The 22,177-nt window shown below is 36.1% G+C and overlaps 1 protein-coding gene across 1 annotated transcript in view; it reads right to left on the bottom strand.

The window, feature by feature from the left end:
* LOC135473882 (dachshund homolog 1-like) overlaps positions 1–22,177 on the bottom strand; it is a 70,504-nt gene that overhangs the window by 30,683 nt on the left and 17,644 nt on the right. The window contains exons 2-5 of the mRNA XM_064753808.1: positions 14,054–14,184; positions 8,350–8,554; positions 3,683–3,780; positions 1,422–1,547 (exon numbers count right to left, since the gene is read on the bottom strand). Coding sequence (XP_064609878.1) covers positions 1,422–1,547; positions 3,683–3,780; positions 8,350–8,554; positions 14,054–14,184 — 560 coding nt within the window. The remainder of the gene's footprint in view (positions 1–1,421; positions 1,548–3,682; positions 3,781–8,349; positions 8,555–14,053; positions 14,185–22,177) is intronic.

Consider the following 22,177-nt stretch of genomic DNA (forward strand, 5'->3'; position numbering starts at 1 on the left):
TTGATAAAGATGGCTTTTAAACCTCCACGGCCTAGATGATATTACGATGAATGATTGAAGGGAGAGGACCAGAAAATGTATCAATTCGACAGTAGTATTTCTCCACATGCAAGCCCGCGCTCCGTGACTGCTACCTATGCCAATTCACATGGGCAATAGAAAACAAGCATTAGCTCTTTCCCTTGAATTCAAAATTAACTCAAATAAAAGATGAGATGGCCTAGTGCTCCCTTGGGTATTAAATTATTACATGAGAAATTGATTAGAGTTATCTTTATCAGTTGTTCTGCTGATTTCAGGCCTATGTTTCTCAGCCTGACGGGGTTGTAATTCCATCTGCGTCTGTCCCAGCAGCCGTCTGCTGACCGAGCCTAAGTAAAGGATCTCAACGGCTCCACAACAACAAATCAGGCCTGAGTAACAGCCGTCCCTGGCTAATCACTATATCTCTGTTCAATCAATATGATGATATGCAGCTCACAAAAACAAACAATTAAAGCTTGTCTATACAGATGTACCATGCTACATGTAGCTACTTCTCTTTAAAGTCATCTGTTTTAAAATTATTAGCTAATTATGAATAAAATTTCACAAAAATCCTACTGAAATTTAATTTTCCACTGTTAATTTTTAAAGAAACATAGAATATTTGTTTTTCATGATTTCCGTAAGAACATGAGTGTATTTATTAGGAATTATTAGGAAGGTCTCTATGCTATGAAAACAGATATATATGTTTAATTTAATAAACATATTTATATAAAGCTTTTAAAATGATAAAACACATGTGGCCTTACAGCAACAATATCTGGTTGTAATTTAAACTGCTGTTTAATCAATATTACAATGTGCTACCTAAACTTCAAACATGGTTAAGCTGACATATTACAGAAAAATTACAGGCTTGCACAGCCTATAATGAGCATACAATTATCTTTCCTACCGCGCTGAAGCAACATTGAACCAAATTTGATGTTTTCCCCTTCTTGTTATACAGGTCGCACTTCTTAGAGGTTTTACTTACATAAATAAATTTTCTAAAGCAGATAAATTAATCACTGAAAATCTAGATTTTTATTTAGCACACGTACATGGTCATATTCAATTTACTATGTTTCCCCCAGGCCATACTATGTTTCCCCCAAACACAATACCAGCTGCCACTGTACATGTTGCATAAGTGAAATATACTTGAGTACAGCATATAACTCCAAATAAATAAATAAATAAATAAATACATACAATTACAAATTCTAATTTCATCTGCACACTTTTCTGCCAGTTTAGCTTTACAATTATGCTAACGACAATCATGATATCGAGCAGAAATGCATGCATGGCATAATTGTGAGATACTTGCATATCATCAAAATTCAGGATGATACTGTTTATAAACAGTATAAACAACAAAAGTTCCTCACCTTCATCTTTGTCATCATCAGAGTCATGATCATCATCACTGTCATCCTCATCAACTCGCCTTCGTCCTGACTTCTGCTTGGTTGACAAATCCAGGTGGCCATTGATGTTCAAGTTAAGGGGTTTGTCTGCAAATGTGAAGTCACTGTCTAATTAGTAAATCCATTTTAATCCAGAAATAAAACACATTTTCCTCATAATCAATAGACTTGACTATGCAGAGGTACTTTGGAACAGGTTAGAACATTTTCAGCTGAAATTGCTCATAGCAAGAAATACCGTGGGGTAACAAGGAGAGTCAAAATTTTTTGTATTTTCCATAACTGCTCAGTAGAGTTTTAGTGCAAGGGCTCAGAACTCTTAAAATATATTTTTCAAAGAAATTTACTTGTGTTCATTCCATTTAATTATTCATATGAAAGAAAAATTATGACATCTGGAATTGACATGCCAAACCACTGCAAACAATATCCCATATATTAAAATCTATCAGAATAATGAATAACGAGATGTAAAAAGTGTCTTTGACAGATACTAAAATGGGATGTGATTAAATTTGCTAAAACAAACAAATAAAAAAAAACCTCAGGCAGATTATGTAGTCTCATAAGAGAATCGTCTTGAGTTTCAACAAAGATAATTGTATTGTATAAAAGATGAAACCATCTAAGGTAAATGTAAACCAAGAGTCTCTGACAATACATGGGCAACCAAATTGGAGATTAGAGAGAGTGAGTTATGGATACCTTCACTGAAATGATTAAAACGGAACAAACTTCTGTCTTTTGTCCAACGGCCACAGAATTAATCTGCAAGCCAGACGACTTGTAAAGAGGGAGCTTTGATTGAAACACAAATCGCAGTCGTATTGATTGGTTTGCAGTAAAGAAAGACCACAAACACAATAGCAATGGCTGAAAGTGGCGACCAGAGACCCGACAACGCCTAATTAGCAGAGCGGGTTTTACCTGTCTGTCAGGTATGTAAGACAGACAGACACAGAGAAAAAGGCAAAAACTGCTTCACTAATTGCAGGAAGTCTTTAACTTTTACCACACATTTCAAAGAATTCCGTCCCAACCTCATTGCTTTTTGTTCCGCATGTGAGGATGCTCGCTATTATTAGATTAAAGCCATAGCTCATAAAAAGATTGGTTTGTTCAATCAGTCCAAGGTCCACAGATGCCCAGATCAAAGCCTAACCATCTATTTGATATAAACACAAGGACACCCATTCACAGGTCATTTCCTATGGACTGACTGGCTGTTCTGCGAATCGAGATGAAATGTAGTCAGCTCAGAAAAATAAAGGAAACTGTCTGTCTCAGATACTCTTTGCAGACAATCACATTTATTAAAAAGTCTTGTAATCTTCAGTCAAAGGCAGAGGCAAGGATTGTAGCTATGCGCGTCAAGGAAACTACAACATTGTCGTGGAGCTTGTATTGACGGAGAGCCAGTGACGAGCTAAATTAGAAAGCTAAATTCCAGTAATTAGCATCCATGAGAGACTCTCCCAGGAAGTGTAGCAATGATAATATGGAAATATCGAACTGGACGGCACAGAAACCATTAGAGTTCCATTCCGCCCCTAATGCAAATAATGAGCAGGATTAACTGGCCAAAGAAAATGGCCTGCAATATTGTACCTGCGATTTTGTGTTCTTCTCATTGTTTAATACACTTTGGTGCAAACCATACTCTTAAGAGAGTTGGGCATTTCAGTAAATGTTTATCTTGAAAACTCCGAGACATTAGCGCAGAATCTCAAGAGAAAAAAAACTGTTGCACGTACATGGTCACAATCATTGTCAAGAGTAATTTTTTTTTTTCTGGCTACTTTTAGTCATTTAAAGAAAAGCGAATAAATCAACGTTCATTCGAACTTGGAGTGTAAAAGCAAAACTTAACCACAAATCATGTTGCTCATGACTTAAGATTCAACATGTTACTTTAACCAGCAGGAAAAAAAAATGAACATGATGAACGATCTGGTTTTAACAATTACCAATACCTTTTATCAATAACAAAAGGATCTGACAGAGATTTTTAATCAAATCCTGAAGACGATTCCAATTGATCTTATACAACTGATATTTATACAACAGAAAATTTCTTTTGAGGAAGAAAGTATAGTCAGATTCGTATTTTTATTTGACTGTTGTTTCACACAAATCACTTAAGAAATAGTCCCAAGCAGCAATGTCCATTAGTTTGCTAACGTCTGTGTAATACTTTTCTGCTACTTGACAAAAAACGTCACCTGAATGATAATCCATTCCCTGAACACATTCCTTTTCTACGTCCAACAAAGCGGCTTTTGCTAATCCCCGAACTTGATCAATCTTGTCCTCTCTTGACCTGGAAAGTAAAGAAAGTTTCAATGATAATTTTTTGATCATTTAATCATTGTTATTTAATGCTTTAAATAATCAGCATTCTTTGAGATACCAGCAAAATGCACACAAAAGTAACGACAGATGTGGTTAATTTAGCTCAGGTCTCTCGTCTCCAAATGCTGTACTTCACCTAAAGTTTGGGCCGGTCATAACTCACTTTCAGCAGCACATTCAGACGTTAAAATGATATTTTTAATGTCAACACATAAGTTTTCCTCATAAGAAATTAATCAAATTTAACAAAAAAACATTTTTTAGATGTCCTGTAAGGTGCATGAATCGATCCGAATCAAGCAAAATGTGTCTCTTGCAAAATGTCAAACTTCAGGTGAAATACAGTAATTTTTCATGAGAGATTAAATTAAAAAAATGAATCAAAAAAAAAAAAAAATTTGAGATACTGAAATCTCCTCACCCAAGCACATCTCACTTTCGTCCAAGATAATTTAACAAGTTCATCTCATGCTTTATCTGTATACTGCAGTTACATTTAACACAGATATTGAGCTTGAATACAAAAGACAAGATGATTGGCTGACTGTGGAGAAAAAAGACTTTAGAGGTTAAAAAGTTTAACCTTGGTCACACGAGTGCACTCCGAATTGATCTCAGACAAAGTCTGCATATCTCAGACAATCCTGAAACAACAGTGATTCAGTATTCATCTTATTACATATGAATATAAAAATTCTCCACTTGCAACGCAATGCAGAGGTTCAAATCAACATTCTGTTCAAAATTCTTTTTAGGTCAACTAGGATTTAACAACTCTCAAGAAAGTCAACAAATTGATGTTTATATTTTAACATATATTACACTGTCAGGTTCAAGGGCTGTGGTCACTGTCAAGGAGAACCCATTATACCACTTAGCCAGATAGGGTCCTATAGAGCTGACGCAGATGAACCATGTATGTATGTATGTATGTATGTATGTATGTATGTATGTATGTATGTATGCTTGGGGTTTAACGCTATGCTTAACAATGTTTCAGTCATATGACGAGTCATTAGGTGTGTGCACATATATTGTGTCTTACTGTGGCAGAGCTAGTCCATGCCACCAAAGTGCTGCTGCCACTGAAGGACAATGACGAAGACACCAGACATGACACCCCACCCAGTCACATTATACTGACACTGGGTCAACCAGTCATGTCTCCTTGCTCTCAATGTAGAGCCAAAAGCAAGGCCAAAAGAAGTACTATTTTTAAAGTCTTTGGTATGACCTGAACCGGGTTTTACCCCGAGGTGTCCCGACTTCAAGGAAGTCACTCTAACCATTAGACCATCCACGCAGATCAGACGAACCATGCAGTACAGCACAACTGAAGTAACATCATAAGTTGGTTTTCAACTTTTTTCACTAGGTCTTTGACATTGACAATTTCCTGCGGTATACAGTTTTCGACTGACTCTCAATGATAAAATTGTTAAGATTTCTTTTTATATAGGGAAAAAAATATTATCACATATATAATAATTGCAAAAACAAGTGTTTCATGGTTATAAAGACTTTGAAAGCACTTAGTGCTGAACTGAAGTTTAAATTCACAGTGTCAACAACTAAACTTGATCATATATTTACCTGGTACATGCATGCATTGATTAAGTTTGCACAGCTCCCTATTCCACGTAAACACCTTTAGTAACTGTATACACACAAATAGGCCAACACAAAATCATTTGTGAACATTTTAACAGCCCGGAACACCACAAAGAGCATATGCTCACAAAAGCAGTACATTGCTGATGTAGCTATATTTTATTCCATTTAATACATATCTCCATAAGGCTAGGCTACTAAAAAAAACTTTCAGCACATCTTTCTGAACGCGAAATTTTTCCGTCTTTTTTTTTTCCCCCGAAAGTTAATTACTCTCATATTTGCTATAATACACAATTACATGACCATTCAATTTAAAAAATGAAGTCTAGTGATCGTGAATTCCACCCGTAACATACTGGGGACAAATCAAATATACTCCAAACACAGACACAACTTTCTGTGTGAATGTGCGTATGCATTGGGGACTCGAGGAAGATTGGTTTTTAACTAATTGATCTCCCTCATAAAAAAACATATCATTATTATAATTATTATTATAACCGACTATTGTCCTGCATGTGTATGTATGCGTTTCTATCTAAGATAAAAATGATCCACGACCATGCGCCGGTTGCTGGCAGACCTTCCCACGCACGGCCGGAGAGGAAGCCGTGAGCTGGAGTTGAACCAACAGCAACCGCAGTGGTGAGATCTAAGATAAGGGTCAGAAATTGGATGATGTGACATAATTACTGCATTTATAACCTAAAGTTTATCATTATTTAGGTGACAAAATTTTGCTTGATTCTGATTTATTCATCCCCCTTATTCTTTAAAACTTAAGATGTTTTCTATGAAGTACTACTGATCTATTATCAGAAAAAAAAATTCAGTGTTGGCATCTTAAGTGTCATCATTCTGAAGAAAAAGAAAGCTAAAATATGAAGACCGCTAAAAAAACTATGCGTAAAAATACTTTCAATTATTTTTTAGCCCATACTGATGGTATTTAGGATCTCTGAGGTCACATAACCTTTTTTCCTGATGTTCATCAGGAGGAGAGAATTTCTGAGAACATTATTTCACTAATCTTTTGCGTATCTGTAAAAAGAATTATTGCAACATTCAGTGTCGTGATTAAAGTTGAAAAGACTTCCTGTGACATACAGCGACATCTTAGAAATTAAAGGTTTAAAGGGCTATAACTCTCTTCTCGAAAATCTAAAAAAATGAGTGAATGTATATTTACGCATAGTTTTAAGTTCATATTTAAGCTTTCTTTTACTTTAAGGTCTTCACTTGCTTCTGTAATTGCATTTTTACACACCAAAATTTATGTAAGGTACTGTAAATCTGCAGTTACAGGTATACCGGGTAAGGGATGGGGCATAATTCAGGTGAGACATTGCACGGCAATTTCCACCTTCATTTAACACATCACAATTACATGAAAATACATGTGATTGAATGCACAAAAAGAGGATATTTGTGACATCAAAACTGATGCAGCCGGAGTGGTATATTTTAACTACAGCCCAGCGTTAAAACACTCAATTCAACTGATGGACAGATACATCAAATTAAGAGTCGGACTTGAGTGACAGGTGTCTTCTGTAATCACCTGTACATCTTAGGCTTGCTCAGTCGGACATTAGTAATCTGCCGATGTGTCAACGATGACAACTCACTTAACTTCTGTCAGCACATCAGACCAATCAGATGTGAGATAATTCCTGCGAGATCAGATAGCATCTGACTTTCAAACAAAAACACATCATACAGACACAGCCCTAAAATGGATTTAACTGTGCCTTGTCAATTACACGCCATCAGAAGATGACAATCTTGGCCTGAATCTAAGTACTGTATCAAGTACTGTTAAAGACATATCAACAGGCAGCTTGCTGGAACTCCACAAAAAAAAGTTCCCGAAATTAAAATGATATCTCTACTTGCACGGGTTTTATAACAAGAAAAGTTTGACGTCTACATATCCAGATGTTGCCATGGAAAGTCAGACGAAAGAGAATATTATTTTCTAATCCTGTTAACTACAGCATATTTCCATTAGCTCGTATTCCGCTTCATCTGTTTCATTGGGGATAAAAACTGTCAACTCCATTAGGAGAGGACTTGCCAGGAAAAATAAGGTACCTGAGAGTTTGTGCGCGAGAGACTAACAACTGAATTGAGCAGAAACGTACGGATCCAGGTCTGCACAATTCACTTCACAAAGCTCCAGTCTGACACGCCAATGAAATGTCTAGCTATTAAATATTTATATGAGTTTCCATGCTTGGTCTATTCAAGTCAGAGAGATGTTCTCGATAAAATACAATTAAGCACATTACCAGGAAAATGTACAGAAGAGAGCATTGGCTGTGATAATTCAAGGTCTATCGCCTTTACGCTGTCAACCAGACAGCTGCTGAGAATTCGTAACACACACACACACAGAAAAAAAAAACACAGATCGCACCTCCTAACGAAACATGCAGGTAACTGTGAACGAGTTTTGATTGAAGTTTGACATTTCTGTAACCGTTTTTTAAAAAAAACTGCTCCTATGAGGTGTCAGAGGTGAATTGCACATCCCATGATCATGGATCTGTGCAGAAGGTTTCGCTAATTCATTTATACAGGCTTGATCATTCCGACCACATGAACATATGCAGTTACTGTACATTGGTGTGAACAAAAGTACATTTATGTGTATTTGGTGTTGATAAAACAAAAAAATATCTGAAAGTCTAGAAACAGTAGTAATAAACTGAGTACCAAAGTTAACCAAACTTTGCGATAGCTTGCTCAAAAACTATTTAAAAAAAAACAGTTGTAGGAAAGGGTATACCAATTTTCTGGACAGATGTGGGAAGCCCCCAGTGCATTTGTATTTGCATCTAAAAATTCCCTTTTCCCAAAAATACATTTTACCTCATTACAACGCCATAGGTCTTACACTTTTTTCGTAATTTCAACTCACCTGGGTGAAATGAGGTCTGACTCCGAACTGGACCTGTCCTTGATGACGGAGCCATCAGGGCGTAAGCCCAAGTGGGCTGCAGCGGCCATGCCCATGGATGTAGGTGGGGACATCATGGGGTGGCCAAACGGCATGAAGGGAATGGCCGACAATGCATACGGACTGTGTGGGAAGCCATTCAACAATGCTGACGTCTTCCGGTCACCTGGGAACAAATAGGACAGGTCTGCAGCCAATTTAAAACTGTGTAGGCACACAACGACAGATTCAACAACGACAACAGCAGGGGCTGTCTCAAAAACTTTTTCAAATCTTGACAAGTTTACTTCCACTCCACAATCAAAGCCAACCCAGTAAAATTTTATTGATGGTGAGGTTGACCAACTGTAGGTGTAAAATTTCAGGAATATGTGAAATTGTGTAGCACGAAAAGAATTCTAAAAAAATGTGATGTGATGACACAGTCATACTTCAGATGTCACACTATAATGTGAATCCTGCACAGATCTATAGATGGTACACACAGATCCTGTTCTTTTTATTGCTCTGGCAGAAAATAGGAAAAAAATGTCAGAAGACGAATAAATCAGCCTTCTGCTATGACAAGGCAATTGACCAATCTCGCTGTCCCCACGCTTCAGAGTTAGGCTCGTCACCGCAGCAGTCTTCGCAGTCCCAAGATAGTCTTACAATACTATTATTTTCACATTGCAACAATAATTATGATTTATGGTTAGCGATTTCCTATCAAATGATCGTGTTCTTTTCGCATGCCATTTAACTTCACCTGTAAAGCGATCATTTCCAGCTCTAAACAAAACTGATGTATAATGACAACTCGATGATTGGGGGAACCTTTGTTCCTTTGACAGTTCAAAGATGAAATATAGTGTTGCCGGCCGGACCACTGTATTCATTTTCACTCGTATAAATTATGCAGTGCATGAAAAAGCAACGAGTTATACAGCACTCATTTTGCGGTTGATTCAGACAATTGTACCAGAGAAAGCTGATCTATCTCTGTTACCAATGTTACGGACACTTCGTTTATTCTATTGATATCGAACAGCTTGTCACGTGCCGGACGGAACAGAACTTTTATGGCCTTATTTATGTTTATTTATAATGCATGGCTTTCTCCATCAGGTGCAACTTACAATCCATACAGGAAAGAAATTCATCCAGATCAGCAGGTTTTTGTTTGACAATCACCTAATTCAGACAGTCTGCATTTATGCTGGCGTTTTCAGTACGGAGAAACGAATGTGAATTCAACAGAGCTGCATTTACTTGACATTAGGAAATCTCTGTCGTATATGCATGCTAACTAGTTTACATTCTTGCTCAATGCATATAGCTAGTTCACATATGGGTATTCAAGGTTATACATATAGCATGTTTCACCTAAACTTTAGTATGTAAAAATGCACTTTCAGAAGCATGCAAAGGTCTCAAAATGATACTTTTGCTGCCAACACTACCATAATTTTCATTCCGATAATAAAGTGATCAAACTTTGCAAAAAACTCTTGCATGTAGGTGACCCTATAAGGTGGGTGAATTAATAAGAATCAAGCAATATGTTTCAATTGAAACATGATAATTAAACTTTAGGTGAAACACAGTACTTTCATTAAGTTTTAGGTAATCTAAGGACTGAGTAACCTAGTATTGAGTACAAGCTCCTGAACTCACATTGGCTATAAGGAATAAATGCATATTTAGAGGGGTGGGGAATAATAAAAAGACATTGGACATGGTGAATATGATAGCCTCCGGAAAAAGCGCCACTGATACTCGGTGACAACAGTTATCCAAACGAGACAATAGCAGTTGCTTCAAGTCCAGTTGCCATTAAAAGCTCTTCTTCAGATCCGGCAGAAGCCAGAAACAAAGTAACAGTATAACAGATGGATCGCTAATGCAATCAGAGTAACAGGCTTCCCAAATGGCTGTAAAATGAAACATCACTTCAAGAAAGGAAAAAAAAAAAAAAAACCCTCACACATTTCACTTATCCAAAGAGCAAAAGCCTTGATATAGAGCCATTTTGTTTGTGGCAGAATTTGGCTTTGTGAATGTGGACTTTGGAGACAAGTGAAAAAAAATGTTTGAAGTGGTTTCCAGAAGGAAACAGTGGAATTGTGAAGATGTGTACATACACACAGAGACGAGTTGACCACAGAGTTTCAATTAATCCCTCAGCCTGGGGGGCTTTAAATTAACAAGCTCTTCCCCAAGTGTCTGACCACAAAAGCCCTTCTCCACAAGGCTTTTACATCCATCTTCTCCAACAACCAACTAAACCTCAGACCCACAGGCTTTAATGTCGTCTTTCAAAAGGCAACATAGATTTGTGAGATTTCATTATCTGCTTTTCAATGGTTAGAACTATTTACCTCTTCATCCGTTCTGAAAGCCGAGTAATTGTGCCACAAAGGTATTGGATTTTAGGATGACTTTTTACCAAGAACAAAGCTTTACCTGCCACTGTACTTTTTGTGCGGGGAGAAATCTTAAGTTGGCCATAGTAAAACATGGGGACAAAACAGGGGAAATAAAAGATCTATATATTGATTGTGGCCACAAAATGACAGCTTCCTTTCTTAATGTAATAGTAAAGCGGTGTGACAATAAGGAAAGGCCTCAGACAAAAAGAAATGCGTGCCCTGAATCCAGTCTTCCAAAAACTCAATCCTCTTGTCTGCCATATCCCTTCCTGGCAATAAAATGGAAATGCCGAAGATAGCAATTTATTTCACTTTCCGTGTTTGGTTGCTGGAAAAGATCCATACGAAGAACTTTGTTACCAAAAGAGATATGTGTTGTTCTAAGACATAACCATTGTGAGGAATGTAAACGGTGAACACTTCAATTTCCCGTTACCCATTAAGACATGTTCTCCACCGGTTGACTTCACTTTGCCTCCTCACAATAGATTCAACAGAGTACCACTGGAAAGGAAACTGGAAGACAGATATTTGCCAATACCGCTCAGGCAATCTTAATGATAGCCCCATATTAATCCCCTTTATTAAGAAGGTACATCTAGAAACTGGTTAACCCACACATAATGGTGCTTTGACAAGCCAGCACTGAGACATACAAACAACTGGTGTGTGATCAGCACATTTAAAGGGTCCGCAGAAAGTGAAGATCTGCATGTTACAAACACTTACTTTTATTGACAAATAGTAATGAAAGTTTGTATGAAGTTAAAAGCATACTTTGTGGGCTGACGAGAGGGTAATCTAAATCCTTGGATGATCTAAGTGTATTCTGGCCACTCTATACATACATGTACACACACGGCTTATACACACAAACGTGACACCGGATCACGCGGTGCTTGATTAATTAGAGTTAAAGTCAGGAGACCATAGCTTGAGGTTTCTGGCATATATATATATATATATATATATATATATATATATATATATATATATATATATATATATTCTGACAATGGTGTAAGAAAACAGTTAAGAGGGAATGTTTTCAGTTGACAATGTCACTTTTCCTTTTGAGTCATGACAAAATTTTAAACAGTAATATTTTTATATAATATTGTTAATTACTCATGATATTTTTGCAACATCTTCTTGTTTATTTATTTATTTGATTTGTGTTTTACCCCGACCTCAAGAATATTTCACTTATATGGCAGTGGCAAGCATTAAGTATATATAGTATTCATATATGATATATTGTTATTTATTGTTACATTAATGTTGTGTCTCAGGGCTGAGTAAATTGTCAAATTCTATTGGACGACACTGTTGAAATATTTAAATATTCATAAAATATACTTAACAGCTGCAGAACTGATTCAAAGGACTGTAACTCAACGGTAATTTACAGCTTATCCTAATCCCTTAATTATTGCGTTTGATCAACAATGGGTCAATTTCTTGAATGAATAGTTCCCAAAATAAACTTTGTAATTAATGTATACAGTTTATATTTTCGGCTGGTGTAAAACTTAATTTTTGACATTTCCAAATTCTTCCACTGAAAACAAAGTTAAATAAGTATATTTATTCAACGATTTGTGTGGGTTATGAAACCCCACATTTCAACATATAAGTTCAACCCCCCCCCACCCACCCACACCCACATTTCTGAATAAATGCTTAACGTCAATGTATAAAACATTGTTTACCATCATTAATGTCACAAATTATCCAATTTGCCAATATTACGTGAAGAATCGTTAATGAATTACAATAACTTTGACACAGAAGAGCCCGCGCACAAAATGTTAACAGTGATTGCTTAGTAACCCGAGGAAGTGGCTATGTCACCGTCATCGCAATCATCCAGCCGCTATCACTTCTGGTCATAACGAAAGATTGCTCGTCCCAACCCTCGGGCTAACTCTTTTGCTATGTTGAACAAACAAATTAGTGTAGGGAGAACGACCAAGAAAAGATAATTTCAATTTTTCTGCATGGATTCTTTCCCCCTGTGATTCCTCATCAAAGTGTTATTTAACAAAGCCCTAATATCAGTTTTCTATTTGGCTCAAGAGTGAGTATTAATCATGCTACAATCCCACAAAATCTCTAATAAAGGCCGTGAGAATCGCTTCAAATATAGTACCGCCCTCGGGACATACCTACTTATTTTCCCCCAATGAAAATCAAGAGACTCGATTGTACTGATTGTATTTCAATATGCATCGCCTAAAGAGTTTCATACTATATACTTTTTCATGGTTAAGCTACACGCTGTTTTGCAAAGATTTAGAACAGCCACTCTACGTTTGGAAAACATGTATGAACATATGTGTTTACCTGCATGATACATCCAGGTAACTACATTCTGCTGAAAATCCAAACCCAAAGCTTGAACTCTTGATCAGATTCCATTTACATGTACATGAAAACAATGACAAACCTAGCTCTTATTCATTTATTTGTTTGATTGGTTTATTTATTTATTTATTTATTTGACTGGTGTTTTACGCCGTACTCAAGAATGTTTCACTAGAGGAATCTGGGCACTGCACCTGGAAGAACTTATAGGCGCTGTGCCTAGAGGTATCTGGGCACTGCACCTGAAAGAACTTATATCCACTGAGCCCGGAGGAAGTTGGGCACTGATTCTGGAAGAACTTATGGGCACTGAGCCCAGATGAAACTGGGTATGAACCATGGTAGGACTTACAGACACTGAGTCTAATGGAAGACAGGCATTGGGCCTGGAAGAACTTTTATGTACTGAGTCTAGACGAAACTGGGCCCAAAAACTGGTAGGACTTATAAGTGCTGAACCTAGAGGAAGCTGTGCACTGAACCTGGAAGAACCTACAGGTTCTGAGCCCAGATAAAACTGGGTATGAACTGTGGCGGGACTTACAGACACTGAGTCTAATGGAAGCCGGGCATTGGGACTGGAAGAACTTGTATGTACTGCGTCTAGACGAAACTGGGCACGAAAACTAATAGGTATTGAGACTAGTGGAATCTGAGCATTGAAACTGGAATAACTTATAGACATTGAGAGGGAAAGTACTTAAAAATTTTACTGATAAAATTTCATGAACATTATACTTGTGGTTGGGATATATTCCAGGAAAACAAGACCAAAGCCCACAAAAATGCATTAGTATACAGGTCCAATCAACAGCAAGTTTTCTATCATATAACGCTGAATGTAACAGAGGCTGTGATTGGTGGATTTTCAGTTGTCGGTTTCTTACCTCCCCCATAGAGTCTGGGGTCAAAGCTGTAATGGTCGCCATTGTCTAACCTTGACTTTTTCAGCTTGTCTAGGGTATCATGACTGGCGTGGATTGAGGGACTGCGTTTTGGAGGTCGACCAGGACGAGCACTGTCCAAAATAAAAGAAAACACCAATTATTGGTCAGTCAAGAATGACATTAACATCTTAGTCTACAAGAATGAGCAGAGTTAAAAATAGAACAAAATAGTCAGTCATGAATAATACGTGCGATTAAACAAAAAGTATTAGGATGTGATTGGATTCATGTATCTTTCAAAGGTCAGCGCGAAAAACCGACATGAAAATAACTAAAATTGATCATATTTTTAAATTGACAAAATTAGGTAATTCCCTTTTTGGTAATATCCATTTATGATCAAAATTTACTAATTTATAACCTTCCATAAGCTTAGCAATATCCACAGTAAGCATAGTTTTATGCTGTAAATATATATATATATATATAATGATTTACTATTTTAGTGTTTTGAAATGGATATGCATTATTTTAATGGTGTTGTCGATTTGAGTAATTTATTGAACAAAAAGCAAAAATATGATGACTAAAATATAATATAATTAAATAAACATGTCTTCTAAACTGAAGCAGATCCAAACAATGTAATTGTCATGAACCAACAGGGTAAAAAGTCCCTCTCTATACATACACATGTACACTACTATGTAAAATTATTAATTATAATCTGTTGATAAAACAGATGTACATGCTGCAAATGTACAAGCAGGAATAAATTATGAACAAAGCTCATGAACACAAATGTTTAGATTACAATAATGGAATCATATCTTCACTTCCATCCAATTCATAAATTCTTGAAATAGAAACATTAACAATGTAATATTACATTTGAGGACATAAGTCCCAGTCTTGTTACAACCAATGTCTTTTTTTTCCCCAAAGCTTATTAAAAATCATTTCATACATTTTCTTCAATATTGTCGATACACCTTATAAATACACCTGCTCCTTTGATCTTTCCAAGATAAATTCATCAAAGAAAAGACTCCTTGTTTGTGATCTTTTACAGGTGTCCATGCTCGTTGGCTATAGCCTTTGTCAAAGGCGGCCAATTGTAACTTTGCCTAGGTTGTAAGACATACCACTGATTGCTGAATAGCGCAATATCAAATGTCCCTGGAGAAATATCTGGCGATTCTAGAGTCCATAACAACCAGTGATACAAATGAAAACAGTCCAAGCCATTTTCCTTGATGGACTGGTTTAATAATGTGTTGATCACGCTTCACCATTTTAAAAAGGGAGGAAAAAAATCAAACATTCAAACAAAAGGTTATAAACTTCATTTCTACTTCCTGTTCGAAGAACTCTATTGGATTTGCTTTTGGAAAATCTGTTGCCCATTGTTTACAAAGCATTTTCATTTGAAGAGATAAAAACTCGCGCCCCCTGCCTGTTTCCCTTGATACTGACGCAGCTTCATAAATGATTCATTTGGCATGCTGTTTGTTTGAATGTGAAAAATTGATTTATTTGCTTGTGACAATTCCTAGCAGGCAGCAAACGAACCAACCTTAGTTCATCTGTTTCTATCAAAGTAAACAATTAATTGCGGTGTTGCAGCTATCTCCTGGTGTATATCTATAAAATAACAATAGCAATACAAACAGCTCTGCCAGTAATAACTGACGCCATAGAAATACCACAGAAGAAAGCCCGATCATGACGAAGCTCTAGGCTCAAAACAATGCAACCCCGACCGCTCAGACCACGAAAATCTATTTACCTCTGCGAAGACACAAATTAACAAATGTAGCTGCCATTTTCCGCACGCTAAATGAACACAAGATATCAATAGTCAAAGCGGCTTTCAGGTCCTATCACATAATGAAGCAAACTGGAGAAAGAAACAGAAACTTTTAGCACCAACGTTCGCTGTTGATATGACGACTCATATGCCTAGACACGATTCATTTTGAAGCAAATGGTGCAGCATCTATCTGCCACCTTGTCAAATGTTAATAAAATGTTTCTGGCCCTTGCCAAGGGGGCGGCCTTTGCCCCACCCCACACTAACACCCCTGACCCAGGCCTCGCTGAGGAGACATTTAATGAGTCCTGCTTATCAGTGATCTCAGAAAGTCTCAGGAACAAAGATTTGAGTCGACATTGTGAGAGAGTTTATCTTATATTGACAGGTCCATCACTGTGGCCTTTAACTGTTCTTAAAGCTTGCGTACATTTTCCTTCTTATTAAGGCCCCACTGCCCTGGATGATGAATTGGATGCCGTGAACTCGGAGGACATTCTGCGAAACAACTGTTAAATAACTGACTGCACTGGTCAATAATTGTGAGATCGAGTAAAAAGTCAACCCCGTTCCACCGAGCCGCTTCTCTAGCCCAATTGCAACATCCTAATCTGTCTTTGGACAACACTGACATATTCAATTTGAAGCAAATGGGATAGCAGTGGACGGAAATCATATCTGTCAGTGTTAAGAAACTATTCAAGGGTTGAATTCGACCCATGACTCTCCTCCATCGCCTCTCCGCAAGATTGAGCTATTAAGCCGGACCAGCTCCATCTTCCATGCTCTCCTGTTCCATGGATCGTTTTCTGGTTAACCCGATCATACTTCACCAAGCAGGCCGCTCATTACAGGCACATATAAAATATTTGGTTAACAGAACCCAACGTCCATTAAGACAAATAATCAAGATAAACAGACCGTGAACATCATTTTCTTATCAACAAACTTCTACTTGATCAATTTTCTAAAATTCAAGAAGAAAATTAGCAAAAGAAAAAAAGCAAACTAATCATCAGTTAATAATTGAATTGTAGAAATGGGCAACTGTTTGTTCCTTTTAATAAAATTCTTTTTACTAAAATTTTCCTATTCCTTGTATGGCCCCAATTATTTTTGCCATCGTTTAAACTCTGCTGACGTCATTTTATTACATTATGTAAGATCCATACACTATGATGCTAGAACAATTACTTCAAGATTTCTGTGCACTGGGGCCTACTTTTACAATGGGCAATCATACTGTCAATTTGTCAACACCTTAACATCAAACTTAAAATTCTTTTGAGAATTTAATTTAATTAACATTACACAAACATACCAGACAGAGAATCATTTCCCTTATCCATATTTATTATCGGTTAGGAGCCATTCTATACATTTGTATTTTCACAGATAAATTTTTATAGAATCATATTCATGTGTGTATATATATAAATACATTTTGAAGAGCTTCTTCCAGAAGTGAAAATGACCCAAATACTTGACAGCATTTTTTATAAGACCATCAGATACAAATCTCTGAATGTTACGTGTAGTAAACCGTGAATGACAGTATACAACTGTCCTACCCTGTACATGATCTATCATTGTTATAGGTACTAAGGCGTCTAACAAGATAATACAGGTTATAAAAAAAAAAATACACACACACACAGATGTTATTAATGAGCCACTATAATTACCATTATTAATAACAGTTAATTGACTAAATTAACATTATCTAAAATAAGAGATATATCTGTAAATATATCTTGTGGATTTAGATGAATCGACATAGATTTGCCATATCATACTTAACATTTGTCATCATTCATCTGCAAGATAAGATGAAATTTGACAAAACTAATTAATAAAGCTGTTCAGTACTTCCAGCCACTCTCTGCCTTGGGTTCGGCCAAAAACTATTATCTACAATATCAAATATTTTGATTAAGTATTCATGTGATTAACATATTCTACCATATCAACCCGCCAAATCATGAAATCAGCCTGCCTGGTTTGCCCTTTTCATCATCCCTGTTATGAGTGGGCCTTTACAAAATCTAAGAATGGGCTTATACCGTTGCTGATTTCATGATACAACTATTGTGTATTTAAATTTACATAATAAAGTTCTACCCTTTGTTTCTCCCCGCCCCCCACAAACCCACAAAAAAAAAAAAAAAATGGAAACTTGATGTACAACTACTGAATTTCTTCATATATCTAAGAATGACAGATATCCCGTATTGTTTTATAACTCGCAACACATATTATTTCCACTTTTTACACAACTGCCAATTAAATATTCTTTGCACAAATTCTGCATTAAGCATCACAGTTCCTTCATTCATTACTTCACTGTTACTGGCCATGGATATCTGAGACCAATCATATTTAGCCTATGACTGGGACTGGTTTTACCAATTCTGATCTAAAAATCTTACACTGTAGCAGACTATTTAAGAAAATACATATAAAAATAGTTCTCTCTTGGTTTGAATGCCAATATATATGTGTGTATATATATATAAACTTAAAATATACACATTGTTTCTTCATCCACTGACACTTTCAAAAAATGTCTTCACATTTCAACATAGGATAACACTGATCAGATGTACTTATGATAATTTAATCAGACAACAAAAAATGTCTATAAAACCCATTAAAAAATCATTAACAATTAAGGTCAACATACTGCCAGTATAAATAGTATGCAAAAAATATATTCTTTTAAAAATGATTAAAATGAGAAACTAGAAGAAATACAACTTTCTGACTGCTGGTTACACTGCTCATTAGACATGTAGGCTACAAAAACACTACTGATTAGGGCTCTCCAGTGTAACCTGAAGGAGGTGTTTCTGAAATTTGTCTTTGAAACACACCTCAGCCATGGGTCTATATTTAGAAATTTACAAACTTTAAATCTGCAAGTTTTGATTATGAGAAAATGAGAGGATGAAATCCATTGTGTACATATATGAAGATCATGGTCGCTGTGCAGCATAACATGTTCCTTAATGATCTTCCAATAATTAACTAGTATGGGAACCTGAATAATCACTGTGAGAGTTGAATTCTGGGATCTAAAAATAAAAAGCTAACATAATGTTTATCAATGATGTTAACATCAACCTGCCAATAATGCCTTGAGTTTATATTATTGCATATCTTATTCTAAAAACACACATTTCTATTTCTGTAGTTAAATTATATTAAATGAGCATCTATTTAGAAGATAAGTATACATGTACATGTATAATCATTTTATAATTCATCTTATCAATACAGGATGTTTTTGTTTAAAAATTAAATTGGGAGAAGTAAATAATATTGTAGAATTACTGCAGGTCTCATACACCTATTCATGAATAAAACATATAGGGTTCTTGTTTTTTTTGTTTTTTTTCCAGTGGCAAGATGTTAACAGCTGTTGTTATCAAGAGGATATCCCTTCACAGAGCAGGTAATTAAATTTCATACCTCATCATTCAGCAATCACACAAACGCTATCTCTAACGATGGAATGTCTCTGTGTCAGATTTAGGGGAAACTTTTTCTTGCCTGGTGATTTCTTTACATTTTACTTACTGTTGTACAAATACCTGAATTTACCTTTTCACAAACATCGTTAGTAAAGATTTATAAGTAAGATTAACTTCCTGTTGCTGTTGGAATTAATACAATTTAGCCAAGATAATTAAATGCTTAACGATCAAAATTAATTGGATAGTGATGGTAGTATTTTCCTGTGGATACCTCAACTAAGGCTTAAGGAAGCTGTGCAGATTACCACCTGTTTAATTACCAGGGGAGGCAGGATTTTCGCGACTCACAGGAAGTATAAATATCTAAGTACTTGTAAGATTAACCACAAAAACAAATGACTTTCATCAGGTATTCAATCTCAGGATGCTCATGTTATCCTCTGCAGCAGGAGTTCAACACGCTGTCTGCATGCAAAATTTCGGCAAAATTGGACCTCCTCAATTAGCTGAGTGAATATGAAGAGGGTTATACAAGTCAAAAAAGAACTTTCACTTCCTCTTAAAACAAGAAAAATATTAGTATTTATATTTGTGGATGGCAATAATTTAAATACATGTGTCTGGTAAAAGATTGAAATACAAGTCCAACATAAAATTAATTAAACTAAAAAAAAAAAATCTTCAATATTGCTTTCACTTAAATGTTTTCTTTTTTTTCCCACTGAACTACAAGCTTTCATGCCTAGCCCTGGACCCAGATCTAATTAGAATAGTGCATCTAATTGCCCGTTAAAAGTACACATCTCTGCAGTAAACTATAAATTCAGGACTAAGGCTTCCAAAGGTAAAAATGAAAAAGAGAAAAATTTGGTCTAACATAACTGGAATGCAACATTATCAATAAATTCAACCATTTTTAATTCAAGCATTTGAATGTATTTAATCTACTGAAAAAAAACATTTTTAAAACAAAGGAGGATTTTCATTGGTCTTCATGTTACAGGCTTAATTCATCATGTTTTTCTTTTTGCTTTAACGCTTTAAGAAATGAGCAGCAGTTGTTATGAGTGAACACTGATTTTTGGGTAGATTACGTCCTTAGCATGGGTACTAAAGACCTGTACTGGTCGGGTATCTCCAATAACAAAACAAGGCATCAAATAAGCCCCCAGGGTGAAACACAACCCCTACAAATTGACCAGCCTTAAGCTGTTGAACTATACAGTAAATCATAGGCTCAAACCACAGTGCCTCACAGCTGACAGATCACGATCTTTGCCCAGAGAAATGTTTGTCTGTCATACTGTGCAGAAACATGTCATTAAGCTGGATAAATACAGGTTTTCAAATCTATCTTATAATCGCATTCATATACACATGTATACATAATGGTCTTTTGGGGGCGGGGGCTTTGAGAGAGGGTATTAACCTAAAAATACTCATTAAGGCCCACAACAGTAACCAGATAAAGATGCAGATGATAAAAATGACCTAAAAGAAAAAAAAAATAAACGAAAAAAAATGGAAAGAAAAAAGACAAAACATAAATGAGTCTTAATTGATTTCTGAGTGAAATACCACATTTCCCTCTAATACCTGGTAAATAATTACATCCCCCCTGGGCAAAACAGTGAAACAAGGAAAAAAAAATAATAATAATAAGTAAACCATTGTAATTGTTTAATGACTTTACGCATGTTCAACATGTATTAAGTACAATGACAATTGGATACATCTACCACTAAATCACTGAAGTCAAACATGACCGCTCATGTGTGTCGGAACCCTCCAATACTAACACGGGTAAAAAGTCATCGCTAGCTTAATGTTTATATGCAATGCATGCTCGTTTGCACACTGACTTTGATCATTCACCTAGCAGAATATTTCTACAGTGTAGGTGATGTATTTTGATACCTTAGCTATGGGATTACGCCCTCATATGAGACCATTGATTTGTTTTAGTACACATTCAGAAACTGCTAGATGAAGCACACTAACACTGTAAGAGATGATGACAATGTATAGACTATAATATTCCCCCACTGTCAGCTGACCTGAGCACCTTCCGGCTCTTAACATAAAGTTGGAGCACCTCTAGAATTGTAATACAATAAAATAGCGAGCACCTCCTGGTTTACAAACACCATAAAATAGGAGCACCTCCTTACTGCTAACAACATAAATTGGAGCATCTCTAGAATTGTAATACAACAAAATAGGAGCACCTCTTGGTTTATAACACCATAAAATAGGAGCACCTCCTGGTTTATAACACCATAAAATAGGAGCACCTCCTTACAGCTAACAATATAAATTGGAGTATCTCTAGAATTAGAACATAAGACACATGGATATGTATAAAAGATCTCAATGACATGAAAAACATGTACCATCCTGATATCATAGTACATGTGTACCATCCTAACAACTAGGGACAGTGTGTACCATCCCGGATAACATAGTATGTGTATCATACTGATAACACAGGACATGTGTACCAACCTGATAACATAGTATGCGTACCATCCTGATAACACCTGACATGTGTACCATCCCAATAACACAGGGCACATGTACCATCCTGATAACACAGGATATGTGTACCAACCTGATAACATAATCCATGTATCATACTGATAAAACAGGACCATGTGTACCATCCTGATAAAAACAGGACATGTGTACCATCCTGATAACACAGGGTGTGTGTACCATCCTGATAACATAAATCAAACATTTGCACAGGTACCAGAGTGACAAAAAGTGACAAAAGGACCACAAAATTGATTGGGGTGTTATTGAGACTTACATCTCTTAGCATACTCGTTTATT

The sequence above is a fragment of the Liolophura sinensis genome, chromosome 8, assembly GCF_032854445.1.
Source record: "Liolophura sinensis isolate JHLJ2023 chromosome 8, CUHK_Ljap_v2, whole genome shotgun sequence".
In the NCBI taxonomy this organism is placed as follows: domain Eukaryota; kingdom Metazoa; phylum Mollusca; class Polyplacophora; order Chitonida; family Chitonidae; genus Liolophura; species Liolophura sinensis.